The sequence below is a fragment of the Cheilinus undulatus genome, linkage group 13 (assembly GCF_018320785.1).
Source record: "Cheilinus undulatus linkage group 13, ASM1832078v1, whole genome shotgun sequence".
In the NCBI taxonomy this organism is placed as follows: domain Eukaryota; kingdom Metazoa; phylum Chordata; class Actinopteri; order Labriformes; family Labridae; genus Cheilinus; species Cheilinus undulatus.
Genome location: NC_054877.1, coordinates 48,683,718 through 48,707,759, shown reverse-complemented (window position 1 = coordinate 48,707,759; position 24,042 = coordinate 48,683,718). Strand labels below are relative to the sequence as shown.

General features: G+C 38.4%; 1 protein-coding gene across 13 annotated transcripts in view; it reads right to left on the bottom strand.

The window, feature by feature from the left end:
- Positions 1–24,042, bottom strand: part of dlg1b (discs large MAGUK scaffold protein 1b) — a 184,041-nt gene that overhangs the window by 125,969 nt on the left and 34,030 nt on the right. Inside the window, exon 1 of one of the 13 annotated variants that reach the window (XM_041802855.1) lies at positions 11,843–12,084. The exons of the other annotated variants lie outside the window; for them this stretch is intronic. Within the exon in view, the coding sequence (XP_041658789.1) occupies positions 11,843–11,872 (30 nt within the window). The 5' untranslated portion in view covers positions 11,873–12,084. Of the gene's footprint in view, positions 1–11,842; positions 12,085–24,042 lie in introns of those variants that run through there. 13 annotated transcript variants of the gene reach the window in all.

Here is a 24,042-nt window from a genome sequence, read left to right as displayed (position 1 = left end):
CCAATATTGGCTAATATTAAAAGCCAATACAGACCAATTTACATCCAATAAGGGTCGATATTTACTGCCAATCTAGGCAGATGTTTGCAGCCATTATTGGTTGATATTTACAGCTGATAAAAGCCGATATCAACAGTCTATAGCAATATTGCCAATATTTGCTGATGTTTAGAGCCAATACAGGCTGATATTTTCATCCAATAATGGTCTAAGTTTACTGCCAATGCAGGTTGGTATTTGGGGTTGATAAAGGCAGATATTTGCAGCCAGTTTTGGTTAATATTTATGACTGATAAAGGCCAATATCAACAGTCAATAACAGCCAGTAATACAGGCAATATAGATCAATATTTGCAGCAAATACTGGCTGATGTTTGAAGCCAATACAGGCCGATATTTAGGGTATGATATATGTAGATATTTGCAGCCAGTATTGGTTAATACCTACAACTGATAAAGGCCAATAACAAGCAATGTTACAACCAACATAGGTCGATATTTGCAGCAAATATTGACTGATATTTAGAGCCAATACCAGCCATTTTACATCCAATAAAGGTCGTATATTTACTTCTAATATAGGTTGGTACTTACTGCCAACATAGGTCGATATTTGCAGCCCGTATCGGTTGATATTAACAGTTGATAAAGGCCGATATCAACAGCTGATAACTGCCAATATTACAGCCAATATAGAATTTATTTTCAGCAAATATTGGCTAATATTAAGAGCCAATATAGTCAAATATTTGCTGCTGATATAGACTGATATTTACAGCCTATAGGCCAATATTTATAGCCAGTAAAGGCCGATATTTACAACTGATATACAGCTGAAACTAGAAGTTTATATACACTGTATAGAAATAATCTATTTTTTCTTTCTGACTGACATTAAATCAGACTACAAATTTCCTGTTTTAGTTTAAAAGTGGCTGAAGGACAATAAAGGTTATGTGTTGTTTTATAAAGTGTACGTTAACTTCTGGTTTCAACTGTAAGACAATATCTATAACCAAAACAGGCCTAAAAAAAAAACTGAATTCTGCAGCAGATATAGGCTGATAAAGAAAGCTGAATAAGGCCGTTACTTAGAGCTGATGGTAATTTATTATTTATTTATGAAATAGGCTGGTATTATGAGCTGATATAGGAAAACATTTACAGCCTGTTTACATGTAACATGGGCTGGTATAAAAGGACACATTTTCTTACCTGCAGATTCTATTATTTTAAATTTTATCTGCAGAACTATATCATCTCATTCTCTATCATAAATATTTATATGTTTATCAATTAATAAAATCTTGTTTATCTTGACTTTGCTGTCTTATAGTTGACATTTCTATACTCTAGTTAAAATGCTTGTTAACAGCATTTTTTTTTAGCTAAAATTGAAAATATAGTCTCATGATTTAAGACTTTATTCTTGTAAATGTGCTTAAATCTTTAATATTTTGGCTTTAATTCATTTTTTTCTTTTATGTGGCTCTTTAGCTTTGTCACTGACTTACATTTAATGTCTTTGTTAAAGATAAAATCCAACTGTGAATTTAGCATGTTGTTAAATACCTTACTATGAGCTGAGTGGGTCATGGCATCCAGAGTTTAGGACATGACGTAGCTCTACATCACTGATTAAAATCAAAATCTGAATAAGTTGGAGCACAAACACAGCTCTGTCTTGTTTTTCTCTGAACTCTTCAGAACGTGACTGCAGCCGGATCAGGCCGACCCCAACAGAAACGCTGCTGAGGAGGTCAGACGTCAGAGCAGACCCACACTGGCTGAATCTTAAATATTTACTGAGGTTTTTTAGGGATGAAGCTGCAGAGTTTGGAGCAGATCAGAGGGAAAGTCGACACACTGAAACTAGATTTTGGTGACTGGAGATGAAGGCCTGGAGGAACCTGATCTCAGACCAGCAGGAGGGCCACGGCTCACCAGCATGGAGATCAGAATGACAGGACAACACCACAGCATCCAGTCTTCTGCTGAAGGTTTTAAAATTCGCTTTTAAAGTTTTTCTATAGAGCTCCATCCAGGTCATTTCTAAATCATAAGTCCCTGGCACCAAAACTGCACAGAAATCCCCAAACTTTGACCATAGACCAGGGGTGTCAAACTCAATCACAGCAGGGGCTGGATTCTGGATTTAGGTCTAACCTGAGGGCCTAACAGGGTCAACATTTAACCATAACTGTCAACCTCATTTTCACCAGTAATAAAATATGAAAAAAAAAAAAACCCAGCACTGATGATAAATCATTTGGAAATTCAAAATTTACTTTTTTGAATTTCCAAATGATTTATCATCAGTGCTGTTTTTTGGCTGAAAACTGAGACAAAAATTCCAACTTATTAGTTAAAAAGATCAGAAACGATGTCAAAAATAGAAATAGAAAAGCACTCAGAGAGCGCAGACCTCCGCCATCAGCCCTATCTCCCAACAGTGCAGAATCCTTTAAAAAATCCCTGGATCCAGACGGTGACCCGGATCACTCCCAAAATCTAATCAGTTCTTCCTTTTGCCATTCTGACACTTCCTGAAAATTTCATCAAAATCCATCCACAGCTTTTTAAGTTATGTTGCTAACAAACAAACAAACCCTGCTGATCACATGACCTCCTTGGCGGAGGTAAAAATGATGTTTAAGAGCAAATATATGAGGATAAAGTTGAAATCATAAGTTTGAAAGGTCAAAATATGAGATCAAATTTGAAATCATGAGTTTTAAAGTCAAAATATGACTTAAAATTTTAAATTGTGAGTCTGATAGGTCAAAATATGGGATTAAAAAGCCAAAAATTAGGAGTTGAAAATGTCAAAATATGAGCAAAAATTCAAAACAATGACTTATAAAGTAGAAATATGACTTAAATTCAGTGCAGCACATTCATGCTGCAAGGGCTGGCCACCGCTGGTGTAGGTTTGGTCACTAGTCAGAACAGTACAAGCATTTCAGAAAAGTGCATCATTATAGAAGAGCAAGCACGCTTTTGATTCACTCCATTTTCACTGGATGGCATCAAATGTTAGTCATTTCTCCCTAAATTACCTCTTTAACATGAGAAAACCAGCTTTGTTAAGACTAGAAAAGAAAACAAGAACGGATCCTGTGAAAATGACTGAACTTTCCCCGTCATCACAGAAAAAATGTAGAAGAATAAAAGTATGGATGTATGTCTACTTAGACCAGTGATAGTCAACGTCTGGCTCGCTATAGAGCCACATGTGGCTTCTTTAGGATGATCTGTGGCTCTTTAGTGTCTTAATTTGAAATATTATTCCCCAGAAAACCATAAAAAAGGGAAACTTTGACCTCAGAATTCATCCGTTACAAGTCACATTAATTGGTTTGTTTCCCGCACATAGGCTAAACAGAACGCTTTATATGCCAACCTATTATTTTTGTCTGTATATTTCCATTGCCCTTACTTACAATTTTTGGCCAATTTTTTTTGCCACTTTCAAGCCATTTTGCTACTTCAAGCCCATATTTTGGCACTTTTATTCTGTTTTTGCTATTTTTCACCAGTTTTTGCCTCTTTTATCTTGCTTTCTCTTTCAAATTCTCCACTTTTTGTTGCCACTTTTTATCCATTTAAGCTGCCTTTTGCCATTAAATGCCACTTTTCCCCCCATTTTGCCACTCTTTGCTGCCTTTTGCCTATTTCCCACTTTTTTTGCTGCTTTTTGCCTGTTTTAGTCACTTTTACTCATTATTGGTTATGTTTTTGCCACTTTTTGACCATTTTTGCCAGCTATAACTCTTTTTTGTCTACTCTGTCTCTTTTGATCCATTTTTGCCACTTTTCACCTCTTAGATTGAGGCTCTTGCAAAGGTAATCTTCAACAGTTTGGCTCTTTGGTTGAGCAGTGTTGAGTAACACTGATTTAAGGCTTCCATACAGCACAGCCTTTATACTACTTTTTACTTTCACAACCTACTTTTGGGTCCCGACCTCTCAGTTGAGAAACACTGATCTTGACATCTTCATCTTCCTGTGCACGCTGTCTCACTTTCTTAGCTGCACAACAAGCAAAGTCGTCATGTGAACAGGTTGCCAACCTCTGCAGGAAGTGTGCAGAAGTTTAAAATGTAGGCATCCTGGGCAGCGGCACAGCTCTGGGGGTAGAGAAGGCACCCATAAGCAGAGGCGATAGTCCTCAACACACCGGTCCCAGGACTGGGTCCCAGTCTAGGAGCATATTTCTACCATTCTCTCTGTCTCTCTTCAGCCATCCTTTCAAATTAAAACGTAGGAAGCTTGACAGCCCTAAATCAGAGAAATATTCCCAGGTCACAGTCCAAACACTATATCCAGTCTCATCGTTCTACTTCTTGATGTTTCTCTGCTGCTGACATCTCGCTTTTTGAGACAAACTCTTCTCCGTTTTCTCCCAGAAGACCCTGCTGACCACAGACCGAGACACAGTCCAGTCAGCCGTCAGAGGACGGGGCTGTCAACACGCTGACGTTAAAAAAGGTCGACTATCAGCAGCCATGCTTCTCAGAACTTAGAAAAAACACAAATGGACACACAGTCAGAGACAGTTTTGTCTTAACAAACACATTTAACTCCACGCAGAGCGATAAAATATCAAACAAAGGTCACGTCCACATCAGGGCCTCATACAGTCGAGGTCAAGAGGAAGAAACTTCACCCAGGGACGGGCACTTCTTTATTTACTATAACTTATTCTACATCAACAGTGTTGTTATTTTAATCTAGATAAAAATGTCTTTAAAAACCTTCAATTTGTTCATCAAAATCTAACAGAATCAGGCGTTCTGTTTTTGTCAAAAACAAATGGATTTTGAAATCAGACCTGGTCATTTTTTTATTTGTGATTAATCTCAGTGATTAATTAAGTGATTAATAAGACGTCTATCTAACTGCTTTGGGTTTTATGATGGGTTTTTATGTTATTTGGACAGTCTGCGTCTAAGAGGCTGGATCTGAGAGTCAAACAGATGAGAGAGAGAGAAGTCAGCTCTGCAGTCATCGTTACCTGACTGAATCACAGAGTAGCTGAGGCAGAGCTGGTCCTGCTGGTTTAAATGTTACAGCAGATATTATTCTGCTCTCTCAGTTATTAACAAACATCTCCACCACTCTACAAGAGGCTGAACCTGTCAGAATGGTGGAATCACTGGTAAATCTGGAATACCGGGGTCTTTTTTACAGAGGGAGGCACTAATGTAAGAATGAAAAAGAATCAGGACAAAATCAAGATGATGATCGAGCCATAAAAAATATCATGATATGATTATTTTCCTGTATCGCCCACCCCTAGCTGCCACTCAATTGGGTTAGGGTTTTATTTGTTGACTAAAGTGTCAATTAATTTCGTTTTAGTTTTTGTCCATGTGCACTTGTTTTTATTAGTAACTGTCTCGTTTTCGCCGGGGAAAAAAGGCTATTAATGAAAACTATAACAAAATTAATTAGTCAACAAAATTAACACTGAGTCACACTCAGTTAACCACTCTGACATAATCAACAGACACTCTAACCTGTGTTGAATAAATTATGCTCAATGTTGACCATTTTCCAAGCGCACTCTTCACTTTAGACCTGATGACCAAACACAACTGAAATATGCATTTAATCCTATTGAATAAGCCACCATACACACTTCTATATTCAATTATTTCAGCACTTTCTGTACCGTGTTTTCAAATGAAACCATCTCATATTTTAATGATCAATTGTACCAAAAAGTACCAAAGTTATAATACAAACTAGGGCTAAACGGTTTGCAAAAATAATCTAATTGCTACCCCCCCCCCCCCCAATGTTGCGATTTAATATGCGATTATTCTTACGTCAATCTTAAGTATTTTTTTGACAAATTCAAGCAATAAATAATTCCGTAAATAAGACCATGTGCATCGAAAACAATGAAATTATTTCAGAAGCAAATAATCCACAGTAGCATGAATCTGAATACGGGGGTGTGTAGCGCCACATTATGTAATAACTCTGCATTATGTAATAACCCTAACCATAGGACTTAGTGTGGGCTCCAAGGTATGCCCTATCCAACTACCTTGCCCTAACTCTAACTGCTTAGTGACTTATGCCTAAGCCTAACCCCCCTTCAGGGCTCTAGACTAAACACCAACCTTAACCCTAGGACTTAAGGTGGGCTCTAGGGTATACCCTACTACCTTGCCCTAACCTGAACCGCTTAGTGGCTTACATAATGTGGCGTTATTACATAATGAATTTAAAATGTATTACATTATTACATAATGCTGTGTTATTACATAATGAATTGAAAATGTATTACATTTTCACATAATGTGGCGTTATTACATAATGAATTGAAAATTATTACATTATTACAAAATACGGCATTATTACATAATGAACTGAAAATGTATTACATATTACATAATGTGGCGTTATTACATAATGAATTGAAAATGTATTACATTTTTACATAATGTGGCGTTATTACATAATGAATTGAAATTTATTACATTAGTACATAATGTGGCGTTATTACATAATGAATTGAACATTTATTGCGTTATTACATAATGTGACACTACAGGGTGCAACAAGCTTTAAGCTATAAAGGAGATGGCTGGGGTGGAGGAGGTGAGACTGGGGTATGACTTTAGTGAAGTAACACTAGGCTTCATCAGTTTCAGACAGAATGAGCTATTTTTGCTTGTATTGTAAATGTGATGTCATTTGCTTTGTTTAAGGGCATTATCATTTTCATGTCACTCATTTGATTAAGAAAAACATACATAAACTAGAATGGCCGTCTGAGGCGGCAGACCCACACCTAAGCAGCGCCACCGAGGAATTCACGCTCCCATTGATTACTATGGTGTTCAAAATTTCGAAGTCAGAGAAAAAACGAATGGGTGCGTAGATCATCACCAAAATCTAATCGATTCTTCACGCCCTGATGAAGACCCTGCGTGGTCAAAACCGGTTGGCTTTCCCCGTGATTTTTTATTGTTTTTATTAGATATGCCCTGATGTATTAAAGGCTTTTTACTTAAATCCTTGACTCGAGCGAGTGTGCCTGAAGATTGCCCCGGTGGCCCTGTTTTTTGATATATACTCCTCATTCTTCAAGAGCACCTGGCTTCAATTTGGAGTTTACCACAGAATGAGAGCACACGGTACTTCTCCCCATTTTTGCTCTAATCAATTCTTCCCTGTCACTATCCCAATATGCCCTGAAAGTTTGGTGAAGATCCGACTTTCCGTTCTCGAGTTATCTTGTACACATACAAAGGAACAAAGAAAGATATGGAACCCTTTACATAACCCCCTGCCAATTTCAGAGAATTTTTGCAGCTTCTGTGATTTGTAAATTGCAGCAGGCTATATTGCAATTGAATCTAGTCAGAGATTAATTGCCCAGCCCTAATACAAACTACGTCTACTTTCTGAAAAAAAAAAAAAAAAAATACAAACTGCACAAACATACTGGCAGCATTTCAGGATAACAAAAGTGTCCTGGTGAGCAGGAGTTCGCTGTAACTTCTGGTAATTAGAAACAAAAATATGTAGCCTAGGATGTTCTATCTTTGGTCATCACCTGTGGCTTCTCAAAGTTTCAATCATAGCACCGTAACAACTCTAGAAAGCACTATGGTATGTGAGCCATGATGGTCTGAATGAGTAATGTCAGAATGAATAACGTCCTTTTTATATAACTTCCCTGGTGTTTAACTCCAGTAAGTGTGAAAATCTTTGGTTCTGACAGATTTTAGTCATTGATTGTGTAACATCATGTAGCTGTGAACATCTCTGCATGCTGACTCAATCCCCATACTTCCTTTAGATAAAGTCACATCATCTCCACATGGACATTTCTTGGACCAGGTGGACTCCAGCAGTCATATTTCTCAGGTGTTATTATTCCAGCTCGTCCAGGACGTGTGGGAGAATAATTCAAACATAAACACAGCCACCCACTAAAAACCACCATCAGGCATTAAAAGAATAACCAGGTACGCCAAACCTTTATGCAAAAAGCTTTTCCAGGAGTGCTCGAAAATGCTGCATGCAGCCTGAATCAGTTACAGCGTGGATGATGCAGAGGCACAAGGTCACCAGTTCAGAACGCCCACCTGGCCTGAAACAATGTGCGGCAGGTGAAAAATGAACTTTTTCCCTTCTGCGGCAAACGTACTGCAGATCCACACGAAGAGATGAGATCAGAGAGAGCTCAGATGGATGAATAAAGGCTGATAATATGAGACGCTACAGGGCCGCGTGGATACTGAGACTTCAACTGTGATCAAGAGTCTTTAAAACACAATAAAACACTCAAGATTAATGGATACAACACACAATCAGGATGTAGCAGAGCTGCTATAAACATGGTGTAATTATCTGATATCAGTAATCAATATAAACTGCATAAATTATACTATCAATCACTGTTTAGTCAATCAATAACAGTCAGCAGCCAAAGCCAAACAGCAGCCTGTTCTAAAGCTTGTGCAACATTGATGGAGTGGGGACTAAATGTTAAAAAAAGAGAGCAAAAGAAGCTGTACACATTTGATCACAGATGAAAAAGGCATGCCAAAGCTCTATCAAAGAGTAAGTCAGATTAACCTCTTCATCTCTACCCTCATCTTTATCAAACTACAGCCCTTACTTATTTCTGTGGCTCTGTTGGTATCTCTACATGCTGATAAGAATGAATGGGGGCCAATCAGCCATGAGCTAAAGGGCTAGCAGTGCATCTTTAACAGCTTTTCTCCCTCATGATGTCATAAACATGCATTTAAAGGAGGTGCTGGTATACTATTTAGCTAATAATCTTACAGTGTACTGGCTAGACTGGAATAAAAACAGGGAGCCTAGACTGCCATGCATGCAAATGGCAAGGATGTAATGTTATACAAACTTAAAAGTATGGCATCATCTTCAAAGGCAAGGATGGAATGTTTTATAAACTTCAAAGGATGACATCATCTTAAAAGGCAAACATGAAATGTTTCATTAATTTCAAAGGATGACATCATCTTAGAAGGCAAGGTCTAGGGATGCACAATGTTGGATTTTTGCTTATATCTGATATGCCAATATTTCCAGTTTCATTTTAGCTGATACTGATAATAAAATATGTTTTAAATAACTAAAAATTCAGTCCTTTACACACAATTTTAGGTTTGAGAATGAGAAAAAGAAACTTTTTTTTCCTTAAAACACACTTTAAAATTTAAAGAATGAGGCTGAATAAAGAAAAAGATCTCAACTTACATAGGTCTGTTGGTCCAGCCTAAAACTTCACTAATTTATTAGAATATATGGAAAAATTTTACAGTTGATATATGCTGATATGCACGGCCAAAATATCGGACATGATTATCCGCCAAAATTTTGATATCTGCCTATACCGATATTTGGCCAACAATATCATGCATCCCGAGCAAGGATGGCATGTTTTATAAACTTCAAAGAATGATGTCATCTTAAAAGGTGAAGATGGAATGTTTTATTAACTTTAAAGGATGACATTAACTTTAAAAGCAAGGATGGAATGTTTTATAAACTTCAAAGAATGATGTCATCTTAAAAGGTGAAGATGGAATGTTTTATTAACTTTAAAGGATGACATTAACTTTAAAAGCAAGGACAGAATGTTTTATAAATTTCATACGATGGCATCATCAAAGACAGAGGACAGAATGTTGGTGAAGCCAGGGATGTTGTTTTTTTCCCCTCTCTTTTTGTCTAATAGTGGGCCATAGTTGGCGATTTTTGAAAAAATGTGTGGAACTGTCGAGTTCCTCACATTTTTCAAAGAGTTGCCAACCAAGGACTACTACTTGGCAAAAATGGAGGGAAAAGCTCCCAGCATCTTTGATTTCATCCTCTGAAGCTTAAAAACATTCATTTCAATCCAACCAATACACCACAAGGTTTATGGTCTTAATAGTGTATCAGCGTTTAAAAGCATGTTCATCAAGGCAGAAAAGCTGTTAAAGAGGCTCTTAGGTCAGCACTTGACTTCTGTAGATTCTGGTCTCCCTTTGTCTGTCTAGACCTGTCATAGGAGGTCTGCAGGACTAAGTCATTAGTGATCTGGATCACCTCTTCTCCAGGTCAGTCAGTTAACCTTTGTTAACCAGTTAAATTCAAAGAGGTCCAGTCAGAAAAAATGTACTAAACCAAAGGTCCAGATCATCATAATGTCTTACTTGAGTTAGTGTGAAATGTGGATCTGGGTGCGATTTCAGGGACTTGTTGAGCTGATAAAATATGAAAATTCGTTTTCTTTGAATGCTGTTGATTCTATTTGAAACACAAGTTTTTATTTAAACAAAGCAACACTTCACAGAAGTAAAAGTGGAAAGTAAAATTTGATTGTAATTTTAAAACTAATTTACAAAATGTATTACTCCATAAATTCCTAAAATAATATATACAGTGCTTTAACTGTCCCTCGTATAAATGAAGCAGTTCAATGCTTACCGCCTGGAAGTGGAGAGTTTATTGGCTTTGTAGTGTCATGTGAGATGGCTTAACTCCCATGCAACTGGTCTGTGCGGTTCCTGATCTGCAAAACCATTACCGTAAATCCTAGTATAGCTGCGCCGGTTAAAACAGAAGCGCCCCGTCAAATTTAAAGTTCCCTTTTAACCTAATGATTGTAGGTCCGGGTCCGTATCGGATGGCGTCTGGGTCCGGACCGCGGTCTGCCAGTTAGTGACCCCTGCTATAGAGCGTTATCCTTAAAACCATTCTAAACCTAAACCTGAGGACAGTTTAAGTTAGGAGAGAAATAAAGAAGATACTTTGAGGTTAATCCAAAGGAGTACAATCCAAAAGTTATGGAAAGAAGAATAATCATTTTAATCTACACAACCAGTCCAATCTGGATGAAGGCATCCCAGACCTTCTCTGTATGTAGTCTGAGCTGTCAGATATCAGGCTGTTTTCAGTACACTGGTGTGTCTCTAAAGTAGTAAACATTACCACTTGGTCAATGACTGCCAACAATGGACATAAGTGTTTGATATTACAATATATAATGTTGAAACTGGAGGCTATTTATCTCATTATTCTGCTGTGGTCCCATACTACTTTTTATTTGTGTCAGAAATATGACTTACTTTTTCCTGTCTATCTCAGAATTATGACTATTAATATGTTGTTTGTTATTTTCTTTCTCTCGTTGTTTTAGCTCAAATGAAAGACTTTTTACTTCATACCTTTGACTATTCATCTCATATTAATGACTTACTATCTTAAATTTCTGACTTATCTTATAATTAAGACTTTTAACTGCAAATCTTAAGTCTTTATCATCACTGTACAGTTGTATAATAACATCACATTTGAGTGCAATCAGGCATCTACAGCTTAAAACAACTTACATTCCAGTTATAGCAGAGATTATTTGTCTTCAGCAGAATATCAAATGTATACAAGGAAGTCAGAAAAACTAGTTATTATTGCACAGGTAGGGGAATATGTATAATTTAACAGAAAATATGTTATTATGGAGAAAAAATATTCAAAAATCCCTTTAAATAAACGTCTCTGACTGTCTTCGGCATTGTTATATTCCACATAATAAGAACACAGTGCTTCTCAGGCTTAACTTTGTGATGCTGAGCTCTAAATTTCAACACCAGACTCCATTAGAAAGCCTCGCTATTTTAAAGAGAAAATGCCGTTAGAACGAGAGGCGGAACGTTTAAAAAAAGTGTATATTTCTGATTAAAACGAGCTTTTTATTCAATCAAACATACGCCGAATTATAAACAGGCTTCTAATTTGTATGCTAATCATTTAAAAGTGATTGTCTAATGTAACTTTAAGGGCATTTATCGAGCTTTACCTTAGTGGTGACGATACAGATGCAGTCCATCGTTCGGAGCCGGGAGTAAAGCCCGGGAACATCAGCATCTCATCTCTGCGCGAGCTCCGTGTAGGCAGTTAGCTTAAAACTATCTTCATCAATAACGGCACGTTCACTCTCACTGTCTTCATCAATAACGACGCATTCACTCTCACACACCGAGCGACAGTCTCTATCCACCGGCCAGAGAGTGTGAGCTCACCGGGGAGCCACCTCCGCCCTCCCCCGGTCCTCCTCCATCCCGCTATCAGAGCTCACTCAGCGGGCGCGCCACTCACCGAACCCCGCTCCCACATTCTCTGGATGCGTTTAAAGACCGTGGGAAATCGCACCTGTCTGAAACTGTTGACGCTCTCCAGAGCACGGATAACCAAAGAAGCTGAATGCAACGGGGCACTGTTATTCTTACAACTGATACGGACACATGTCTTCAGGTGTGACTCTTCCAAACTGCTTCCATACTCTGTAGTGTGTCTGAGTTTGTTCATAAGACACAAAAGCCTAAAATGTGTTTGTTCCAACGGCAGGTGAAGGCAACATTTAAACGCCTCTAATCAGTGATTAAGTAACACGCAGATATTTTTTCATTATATGCTGTTTTTCTTTAAAAAAATGTTTTTTTTTATACATATAGTATAGTCTTACTTTTCACACAGAAGCCCATTCCTGCAAATACATATTGATGTAGAAAAAAATAATTTGTTATTCATTAATAATGTGATTTAAAGGTCCAATAATGAGCTAAAATATCACATTTTGTGCTCATATTTCTGACTTCCTATTACCTGTGACCCCTTTTATGTCATATTTTGTTCCGTGTATGTCATTTTACAAATTTACATCTCTAATAGTCTCTTTATTATTGCCTGCTTATGGGTTAGAATCTCCTAATTTAGTCATTTTAACTCATAACTAAAACTATCTATGTGATACTTAGGTCATAATTATGATTTCTTGTCTTATTATTTTTATTTTTTATCTGAGAATGACTTAATCTCATGTGTTTGATTATCTATGGGATAACTGAGGCTTTCTATTTCACAGCATTGTCTTTTTACTTCATAAGATATAGAAGATATTGGAAGAAGATATTCCTTTATTAGTCCCACAAGGGGAAATTCACAGTTTACACTCTATTGTTATACATGCTACACACATAGGCTGAATTACATGCAAATACACATGCACAAACAGGATCCCCATGGACATGCACTAATGAGAGATGTCAGAGTGATGGCCTTGCTTCTCTCGTTGAAGCGCTGCCATGAGCTGTTGGCGGTTCAGTGCCTTGCTCAAGGGCACTTTGACAGTGCTCAGGAAGTGGCCTGGCACCTCTCCAGCTACCAGACCAAAGTCCAGATATGGTCTGACCTGGACTTGAACCGGCAACCGTCCAATTCCCAGCCCAAGTCCTTCCAGACTGAGCAACTGCCGCCCAGAGATGAAGTACTTATAACCTTTTATATCATACTTTTTACTTTTTATAGCATAGCATAACACTGACTTGCTTAAATTGCCTTAATCAGTAATGCTTGGCTTTCATTAATGTTGTCTTTTTCCTTTATTTTCTCCATAGTGGAAAAAAACTCTTAATTTTCAGCACTAAACACCTTATGTCTTACCAAAATAAATAAATAAATAAAAGAAAAATCAAACCAAATGTCCAGAAATAAATTAAACAGAGTCAGCTTTGAATGTAGACAAGAAAAGGAATGATTATCTTCATTTAAGCATGTTTTTTTTTCCTGTGAAAAGACTTAAAATTTGTAGAATCTGTTACTAGTTCCTGTTTAAGCATTAATGCATTCCAGTACACACATTCATTAATTAGCTGACTGATAACTTAAACTGTTTTCACATTATAATTTCAAAGACTGGTGTGTTTTTCCTAGAAAGCTGCAAGACATCCTACTGTACATCAGACCCTGAACGCATCGTGAATGCAAAGAGGCAACATGTCACCCTCAGAGAATCACACGTTTGTTCTGAATGTCACAACTTGGAAACACACGGGCTGTTTGTTATTACATGTATGACTCAACGCCAACATGGCCGAATGAGAGGAGGAGGAGACAGACGAGGAGGAGGAGGAGGAGGAGGAGGGAGAGGAGGAGACAGAAGAAGAGTGCGTGTTTGAGCAGCAGGAGACGGAGCGGTGTGGGCGGGTGGGAATCATCAGTATGAATATTTTACAGTTCCCTGAATCTGTCGTGTGGCTGCGTCCAGCCCTCATGTGTGTCACCGTGCCGTGTGTCATGCCACCTTATAAATCATTTAACGCTCCACAGGAAGTGATGTCATCCATATTTAACACTCCAGGGCGTTCTTAATAATCTTAAAATGAGTAATACTAAACAATTTGCCCATGTGAGCAGAGTCATGCCTGGTTATGAAATTATAAACTGGTGTTAATGCATGAGCATCAAATCTCTACTTTAAATAATTTCATGTTTTTTCCCTTGTTTAAAGCAGGAGGTCTCAACCTTTTCAGCCCGTGACCCCTAAATAAAGGTGTCAGAGACCGGGGACCCCCACTGGACCTGAAGATGGTTGAACAGCCATGAATTTCTAGTATAGTCATGTGGAGACCTCCTCAGACCCTGCACCCACATATGAGGACATTACATTTTGGCTTTCCTACATTAAAGCAATCACTTTTGGTATTAGAACTGATGTAATAATTGTTCAAGATGTCCGTTCAAGTTTAAGGTTTTTGCTTGAAATACTGGATAATTTGCTGTTTGGATATTTGAGGAAATTTGCCTGAAGTTATCAAAGTATTTTTATTGAAAGTAAGAGGATACGTTTGTATATTTTGGAGGGTTTCATGGCTTTAAATTTTAATTTTTTAATGCATTTTCATGGGAATATTTCATGGGGAAATTATTACCAAATTTTTGGGAAGTTGGATTGGGAATTTGGGCTTCAGGATTGTCCTTTGAATTTTTCAGCATTTTTCTTAGAAAACTTTGGGGGGGTTGGGTTATTTCCATCATTTTCATAGAGTTTTGGAGAATGTTTCTTGAAAATGTCTAGAATTTGCCAAGACATTGGAGGCTTTATGAGGAATTTTCACTGAAAGATTTAAGTACTATCTAAAGAAATATTTGGGTATATTTTAATTTATCTGACCATATTTATCCGAAATAAGTGGGGGAAAATAAAAATCCTCTCCAAACAAAGGCTCAGGTCTCAGGAGGTTAAAAAATGAGAAAAAGTGTTTTAAACTTGCAAAAATGGGCACTACAAATAGTGAAATATGGTTAAATCGGGTTAAAATGGGCACAAATGGGCATAAAAACCGGTAAAAAAAAAAAAAAATGAGTTAGAAGGGGCAATAGAGAGGTAAGAATAGGTGGAAGGCGCCCAGAATTGACAAAAGGCAGAAAAATATGGCAGAAAAATATAGTGGAAAGGGTTTAAATGGACAAAAATGGGGTTAGAGTGGCAAAAATGTGTTAAAATTGGTGGTAAAAAGTGATGAAAATGGGTTCAAATTTGGCAAAACTGGTGTTAAGTGGCCAAACTGGGTGAAAAAGAAGCAAAAATGGATCCAAATTTTGTAGAAATTGATGGAAAGTGGCAAATATTAGTAACAAAATTGGGTGGGAAAAATTTCTTTAAAAAATGTAAAATAGTTTTTTAGGGCATCTGGCGACCCACTCCAAGTGTCTCGTGACCCCCAATGGGGTCCTGACCCCCACAGTGAGAACCACTGGTTTAGAGTAACTAAACCCTCAGACCCCTTTTCCTCCCGATTAAAACCTGTTTATATGTGTATTTAGTGGGGCTGAACGATTTTGGGAAATAATTTAATTGCGATTTTTTCCCCATTGTTGCAATTGCAATTTGACATGCGATTATTCCCTAACTTTCTTTTATACCTAAACAAGGGCTGAACAGTTCTTTAATTTTGATTTCTGACTTGTATTGCAAAGTGGATATGAACTAGTGCATTGAAGGGTTTTTGTCATTCTCATATTTAATACAAAAAAAGTACAAAAATGAAGAAGGTAGGATTTTTTGTAGACTTTTCAAAAAATAAAAGGAATCTGAATGATTGCATGCATAACATCTGCTGCAAAACAATAAAAATAAAACTGTTATTCTGACACAAATTTCAGGTCAAAGAAATATTGCATCTTTTGCGATTTGAAAATTGCAGTAGGCCATATTGCGATTTAATCTGATTTGCAATTAATTGCCCAGCCCTAGTATTTAGTAGTGCTGTTGATCAGTTAGGATCAAAATCTCAACATTTGAGGACAAAGTATTTAAATTCTACATCATTTCTAAAACAACCGCATACTGACTGCCCTCTACAGGCTGAAACCAGCTACTGCAGACACAAACACATGTATACTAAAAACATTTGTAATTGCAACAATTTCTGGGAGAAATTGTGTATTTTCTGGAAAAATTCCAGGGGTGCCAATACTTTTGTCCATGACTGTACTTCTTGACTGCAAATAAATTAAGTTTTTCTTTAAAGGAGGTTGATAACATGAAGTCGTGTCTTCTACAGGATCATAATCCATGGTTTCACACTCGGGTAGCTCGCGGTTAGTCTGCCCTGGGTGGTCTTGACTACGGCTGACAAGATGAAACGCAATCGAAGTCCACAAGTAGTGAGAGCACGACTTTTTTAATCCCAATTAATCTGATGTTTGTCCCTTTCAGCACACTCTGGTTAATCCACGTCGGCCTCTCCCTGCAGACACGGTGAGGGTAAATAAGTCCACCACAGCTCCTCAATGTCTCATTTCACTTTAAAAACTCACAGAGAGCCCAGTGGAAAACTCAGACGTCATCAAACATCTGAAAGTGTTTCATTTAGGCTGTTTTTAGGATTTTACATAAGATATAAGGCCGTTCGTTTTCTTTGCTGTTTTATTTACATCTTTTTTTGTTTGTTTGATGGGACAAAATGTAAGATGCACAACCGTTAGAAGTCATAAAAGAGGGAAACCTAGAATTATGAAACTAGAACTGTGTTTATTAGTTTAGGTATGAACTGAACCGTGACATTAGTGAACATTTACACCTCTACTATCGAGCCAAAACCTCCAGGCACAAAATACCCGTATAAAATCAAACATGCAACATTAACCTGCGCTGTCAATAGTTGTAGGAGTTACATACTGAGCTACAAATTCTCTCAGCACTCTAAGACTTGTCCAAAGACACTCATCATTCAGAAACACTGCTCTATGATGCTGTGGCTGATGAGGGACAGTAGGAAGGAGGGAGTAGGCGTGTCTTCCCCTCCCTCAGCCCGGTCCATGATTTTCTAAAGGCTTTTAGATCCTCTTTAGAGCTGCACAGTTCTGATCCAGGACTTTTTACGGTACTGTTAACAGTACTGTTAGCGCTGTTTTTCTACTATCAGTGAACTTTCTCCACGTCTGCCTCTTGAAGCCGGTCGTCTGCAGGATTCAGAGCTGCTGGAAGGTGAGGAGGTTTGAGCCTGTGCATGAATGTGTCATATTCATGTTCAATCATCAACAACCAATCACAGTCCCTAAACTTTAACACACGTCTCCATCAGTTACACACTCATGATTTCTTCTTATCCACTTTAAACACAGACAGATGTGATGACCGGGCGTCGTTCAATGCAGACCAACAGAAAACCATAAAAACATGAACCTGAAGATCCAAAACAGGACCAAAAACCTGCAGAACATAAATCCAGATGAACCCCCACCACCACGGTCCTGAACGTCAGTACAGCTCCTGTCTCTCTGAGGGAAACCAAACACCGCCGCCGCCGCCGCCACAGGGCGGGGAGGCGATTTACTGAAAGACTTCTGACATGTACGGAGGACAAAGGCTGCCAGGAAAGAATAACAGAGGTTTATAAATGGCTACATTTTTAATTAGGTAAGATTTCAAGTTAGCATAAGACATTTAAGAGATACTTATAAACATCAATAAATGTAATTTATTTTTTAATTTTTCCTCATTATTTTGGCACATTTTTATAAATTCAACTATGTACTATCTTTTCCATTCAATTTACCCTTTCATTTATTATTTTTCCATCTTACTGTCATTATTGAATAATTCTACAGTTTTATACGTTCAGTTAAAACACATTTATGTACTTTTCAAAAGTTGAGTTTAGGACTGAACAAAAACAAGGTTCATAGAAGTAAAAATAAGATTATTTAATGAGGGACAGAGAAAAAAAAAAAATAAAAAGTACCAGATTAAGGTGTAGGGAAGGAGGTTAGGTGGAAAAGGTAGGAAGGATGGAGGGAAGGTAGAAAGGTACAAAGGAAGAAAGAAGGAAGGTATTTAGGTCGGTAGGTAGGTTAGAGGGAAAGTAGGTAGGAGGGAAGGTAGATAGGTAAGAAGGAGGGAAGGCAGGTGGTAAGGAAGGAAGGTAGTTAGGTGAGAAGGATGGTAGGTAGAAAGGAAGGTAACAAGGAAGGATGGAAGAAAGGTATTTAGGTCAGTAGGTAGGTAGGTTAGAAGGACGGACGTAGGACAGAAGGAGGGAGGGAAGGAAGACAGGTAGGTAGGTAAGAAGGACGGATGTAGGACAGAAGGAGGGAGGGAAGGAAGACAGGTAGGTAGGTAAGAAGGACGGATGTAGGACAGAAGGAGGGAGGGAAGGAAGATAGGTAGGTAGTAAGGAAGGAAGTAAGGTAGGTAGGTAAGAAGGATGGAAGGAAGGAAGTTAGGTAGGTAGGTAAGAAGGATGGAAGGAAGGAAGGAAGGTAGTTAGGTGAGAAGGAAGGAAGTTAGGTAGGTAGGTAGGTAGGTAGGTAGGTAAGAAAAAGAAAGGAAGGAAGGTATTTAGGTAGGTAGGTTAAAAGGACAGAAGGTAGGACAGCAAGAGGGAGAGAAGGAAGCTAGGTAGGTAAGATGGAAGGAAGAGGGAAGGTAATTAGGTAGGAAAGAAAGAAGTTAGGTAGGCAGGTAAGAAGAAAGGAAGGGAGGAAAGAAGAAACGTAGGTAAAAAGTTGGGATGGAAGGAAGGAAAGTTGGTAGGTAGATTAATACAAAGGAAGGTTCAAAGGAAGCAAAGTAGGTAGGAAGGTAAGAAGAAAAGGAAGTAAAGTAGGTAGATACAAAAAAAGGAAAGTACATAGGTAAAGGAAGGAACGGAGGACAGTAGGTAGGTAGGTACGAAGGAAGGATGGAAGGAAAGTCGGTTAGAAAGAAGGAAAGAAGATATTAAGGCAGGATGGAAGGGAAAAGGAAGGTTGGTAGGAAGAAAGGATGGACAGAGGGAAGGTGGGAAGGAGGGTAGGAGATAAGGAGGGTTGGTGGTCAGTAAGAAAAGTAGGATGACTGAGGAAGGGAAGGTAGATAAGGGAATAAAATAATGAGAATAGAATAGTTTAGGGAAAAGGATGAGATTTATTTGTTACTCCTTCACAGTTTGGGATCAATAATCAACTGACTGATAAAAAAATCTATTTATTATATATGAATTAGGCCTTTATTTATATTCAGTCGTATTTTGGATAACAGTAGCAACATTTAATAAGAAGCGTGTTTATTTATTGTTTTGGCAGCTTTAGTCCTCCATAAACTCATTTAAACTCTCTATAATCACATTTTATCTAGTTTGTTAAAAACCTTCCTTTTGGGTCCCAGGGTCAGGAGATCAGTGCCGTCTACCTTTATTTAGTGTTTTAAACACACATGTTTTTATTCAGTATCTGAGTTTAGAATCTCAGCATTTCCACCCTCGCTGGCTGTCATTATCACCTGTTTGTTTTCTAATTTGATCAGTTTGATGACATTTTCCATCATCTTGATGCCAGCGTAGAAAAACTTTAGAGCAACAAAACGAATGTTTGATTTGAGGGAAATTTCCTCTAGATAAATCAGGTTTTTAGAGGAAATGGGGTCCACTTCTGAGAGATTTTACCTCTCTTAATTGCAGAATACTCCTCCAGCTGTTGGCCATTAGTACCACTTACTTTTCCAGCCTTTTCTTGCCCCATCCCTGCTTTTATGAGTTCTGTTGCTGCCAGAAATTCAAAATGAGCTAATATTTTCATGAAATGGTAAAATGTCTCAGTTTAACATCTGATATGTTGTTAATGATCTATAGTGAATCAAATATGAGTTTATGAGATTTGACAATCATTGATGTCTGTTTTTTTTTTTTTTTTACATTTCACACGGCGAATCGACTTTTTTGGAATTAGGGTTGTGATAGAAACATCCATTTATGTGGTGTTACATTCATGTCTTTTTTCTATAAAATTAGCTGATAAATTTAGATTAGATTGGTTTATTTGTTGTGTTAGCCTGTAGTTCTGTGTGGACACTAGGGGGCACTATAGCCTCATTTACATTAAACTTTAACACCCTGTAAACACAACAGGCTTTTTCAGGGTTGAAGTTACTTTATAGTTAAAGACAGTAACCTTGTTGTACTGCAGCCAGCCAGCAGACGGCGCTCTAAATGCTTTGGCTCCCCTCCAAGGAGCTGCCGTACCTTTAAATGTTGGACGCCAGCTCCGTCTGTCTGCAGCCATGAGGACAGGAGGTGTACCGTTCAGAGCCAGGAGCCAGAATGAATGAAGCACAATGAACCATGACACCTGAACCCAACACAAACCACCTCAACATGCCGCTGTGCTTCCTCTCACTTCTGCTGCAGCGTTTAACCTTTAATCTGCAGGACTTCCTGTTCCCTGGCGAGCGTGGAGGACCAGCTGGAGCAGAAGACTCTGAGTCCATCAAACAGAAAACATGATCAGAATGGATTTAAAACCCTGACCAGCTGCTTCAACACGCCCGCCGCCAGTGAGAGAGAACTACAGCGGCACCTTGAGGCCATCCTGACCCTGGACCCCCGAAGCCCCGCCCCCCTCCGATGGTCCCAAGCACATGAGGACTGGATGGGGCATGCGGCGAAGGTGGAGGACACCGACACCCCCTCCCACCAACAACAGGCGTACTTACTTGTGCGTCGGAGCCGGGCGGGTGTTGCCCCTGCGCCAACGTGTGCAGGATTTCGTTTAGGAGGGGCGAGTCCTACGAGCGACCACGTTTGATTACAATCAGAGAGAGAGGAAAGAGAGAGAGGGCGTTCAATGCAAACAAGAAAGAGGGGTCACACTGGACCTTCAAACATGCTGGGGTTTGATTCCAGCATGTTTACGTCCCAGACGGGTGGAGTTAGTCACAGCAGGAAAAACACAACTTGGAAAAAACCTCAGACTTCTATGAATAAAACTCTGATCTCATTAATAGGATAAAAACACCATTAATAGTTTTTGTCAGCACTTTTTAAAACAATACAATCAATGCTCAGTGAGTGAGGATAGCGGGGATCAGACCTAAAACTTCAGTCCTTAAAACACATTTTTAAATTAAGTCTGAACAAAGGAGACAAAGGACTGATAGTCCAGACTAAAAACTTACAAACTTATTTAGGGTCAGAGCAAAACTTACAACTGACACAAGCAAATATTTACAGCCGATATACAATATCGATGATGATATAGGTTAATATTCACAGGCTCTGTAGGCATATATATATATATAGATGCCGGATAAAGGCCGATAATTACAGCTGATACAGACTGATCTGAACAGCTGATATAGACTGATCTAAACAGCTGATACAGACTGATCTAAACAGCTGATACAGACTGATCTAAACAGCTGATACAGACTGATCTAAACAGCTGATACAGACTGATCTAAACAGCTGATACAGACTGATCTAAACAGCTGATATAGACTGATCTAAACAGCTGATACAGACTGATCTAAACAGCTGATACAGACTGATCTAAACAGCTGATACAGACTGATCTAAACAGCTGATACAGACTGATCTAAACAGCTGATATAGACTGTTCTAAACAGCTGATACAGACTGATCTAAACAGCTGATACAGACTGAGCTAAACAGCTGATACAGACTGATCTAAACAGCTGATACAGACTGATCTAAACAGCTGATATAGACTGATCTAAACAGCTGATATAGACTGATCTAAACAGCTGGTACAGACTGATCTAAACAGCTGATACAGACTGATCTAAACAGCTGATACAGACTGAGCTAAACAGCTGATACAGACTGATCTAAACAGCTGATACAGACTGATCTAAACAGCTGATACAGACTGATCTAAACAGCTGATATAGACTAATCTAAACAGCTGATACAGACTGATCTGAACAGCTGATATAGACTAATCTAAACAGCTGATATAGACTAATCTAAACAGCTGATATAGACTAATCTAAACAGCTGATATAGACTAATCTAAACAGCTGATACAGACAGATCTAAACAGCTGATACAGACTGATCTACACAGCTGATACAGACTGATCTAAACAGCTGATATAGACTAATCTAAACAGCTGATACAGACTGATCTGAACAGCTGATATAGACTAATCTAAACAGCTGATATAGACTAATCTAAACAGCTGATATAGACTAATCTAAACAGCTGATACAGACAGATCTAAACAGCTGATACAGACTGATCTACACAGCTGATACAGACTGATCTAAACAGCTGATACAGACTGATCTAAACAGCTGATACAGACTGATCTAAACAGCTGATACAGACTGATCTAAACAGCTGATACAGACTGATCTAAACAGCTGATACAGACTGATCTAAACAGCTGATACATACTGATCTAAACAGCTGATATATGCCTTTAATTCTGATGGATATTGGTCAATATTTACCTGTGATATAGTACTATATTTACTGGTAATATAGGCTGATACATATGGCCGATTTGTGCAGATATTTATGGTGGGTAGAGGCTGACATTTACAGCTGATATAGTCCTATATTTACAGCTGCTTTGAACAATACTTACAGCCAATACAGGCCCATATTTATGGCTGATATCTGTCAGTATTTACTTGTGATATAGGTTGATATTTTATGGCAATATACTCCGATATTTACAGCTGATATAGGCTGACATTTTCAGCTGATACTGCCCAATATTTATCAGCGATATAAGTTTACATCTACAGCCAATACAGGCAGATATTTATGGCTGATGAAGGCTGATATTTAGGGTGGATACACCAGTTGTAGGAATCACCCCAAAAAAGTAGTATCTGCTGATACAGATAATCAACTTTTAAGACTAATATATGCCAATATTATGCTATTAATGTTCCTCTGTGATTGTACCAAAACACTGGTATTGTTTCAGTTCAGAAACCTTATTTTTTGCTGGAGTTTGCCTGTAATTTTGATTTTTAAAACAAGAAATCAGCCCACACTGTGTACCTGTGGCATCTATTGTGGCTGCCATGCTATCAGAGTTGTTATCACATTTAACTAGTATGTTAGTGAGGATGTCTGTGAACTCTGCCAATGTACCAACAATGCCCAGGAATGCACCTGCAAATGTTGATCATAGAAATAGATTACCAAAGTAGCCAAAATGTGATGCTGTGGTATTAAACATGCATCCACATCATTTGATTCTAACTACCAAATAGAAGATTAAAGGTCTGGTATTTTAGTGTCATATGTTAAAATCAGACGTAACAGTGAGTAGCAAAGCTTGATCAGAAAAGTGTGAAAGAGAAGAAAGGATAAATCAACCCTAAAGATAAATACAACCCCCTCTCACTCTCTGTCTTTTTTATCAAATATGATGGACATTAACACTAAAAGTGTAAATAGGCCAGTTTCAGATATCAAACCTACTTCCTGCCTGTATTTACACTCACAAACAAACAGCTGAAATAAACCTCTGAAGAACGTCATAAAGGAGGCGATCCTCTCCATGGTGCTAGGGGTCATCTGACCATGTTGACCCCCAAAGTTGAGTTTGTTTGACTGAAGTGAGAGCTCCGTACACCTTTGTGGTCCTGGCACGGATGGAGAGGTGGGCATGTGACAGTCAGTGCAGCCGTTCTTCTCAACCGCCGTTTTAACCAACAGCAGCGATGGTTTCTCTTTGTTCATATCTAAAGATGAAGACCACCGCTACTGCAAACCAAAGGACAATCCATGCTAGTGTAGAGAAGTTCTATTACGCTGTGATGATGTAGATAGAGGTCTGTTTGGCCGTGCCCAAGACCTAACCTCTTTGAGCACTGTGCCCTAGTCCAGGGGTGTCAAACTCAAGGCCCGGGGGCCAAATCTGGCCCGTGGTACAGTTACAAGATCACATCATATTTTTACTATAACTGGCCCTAAA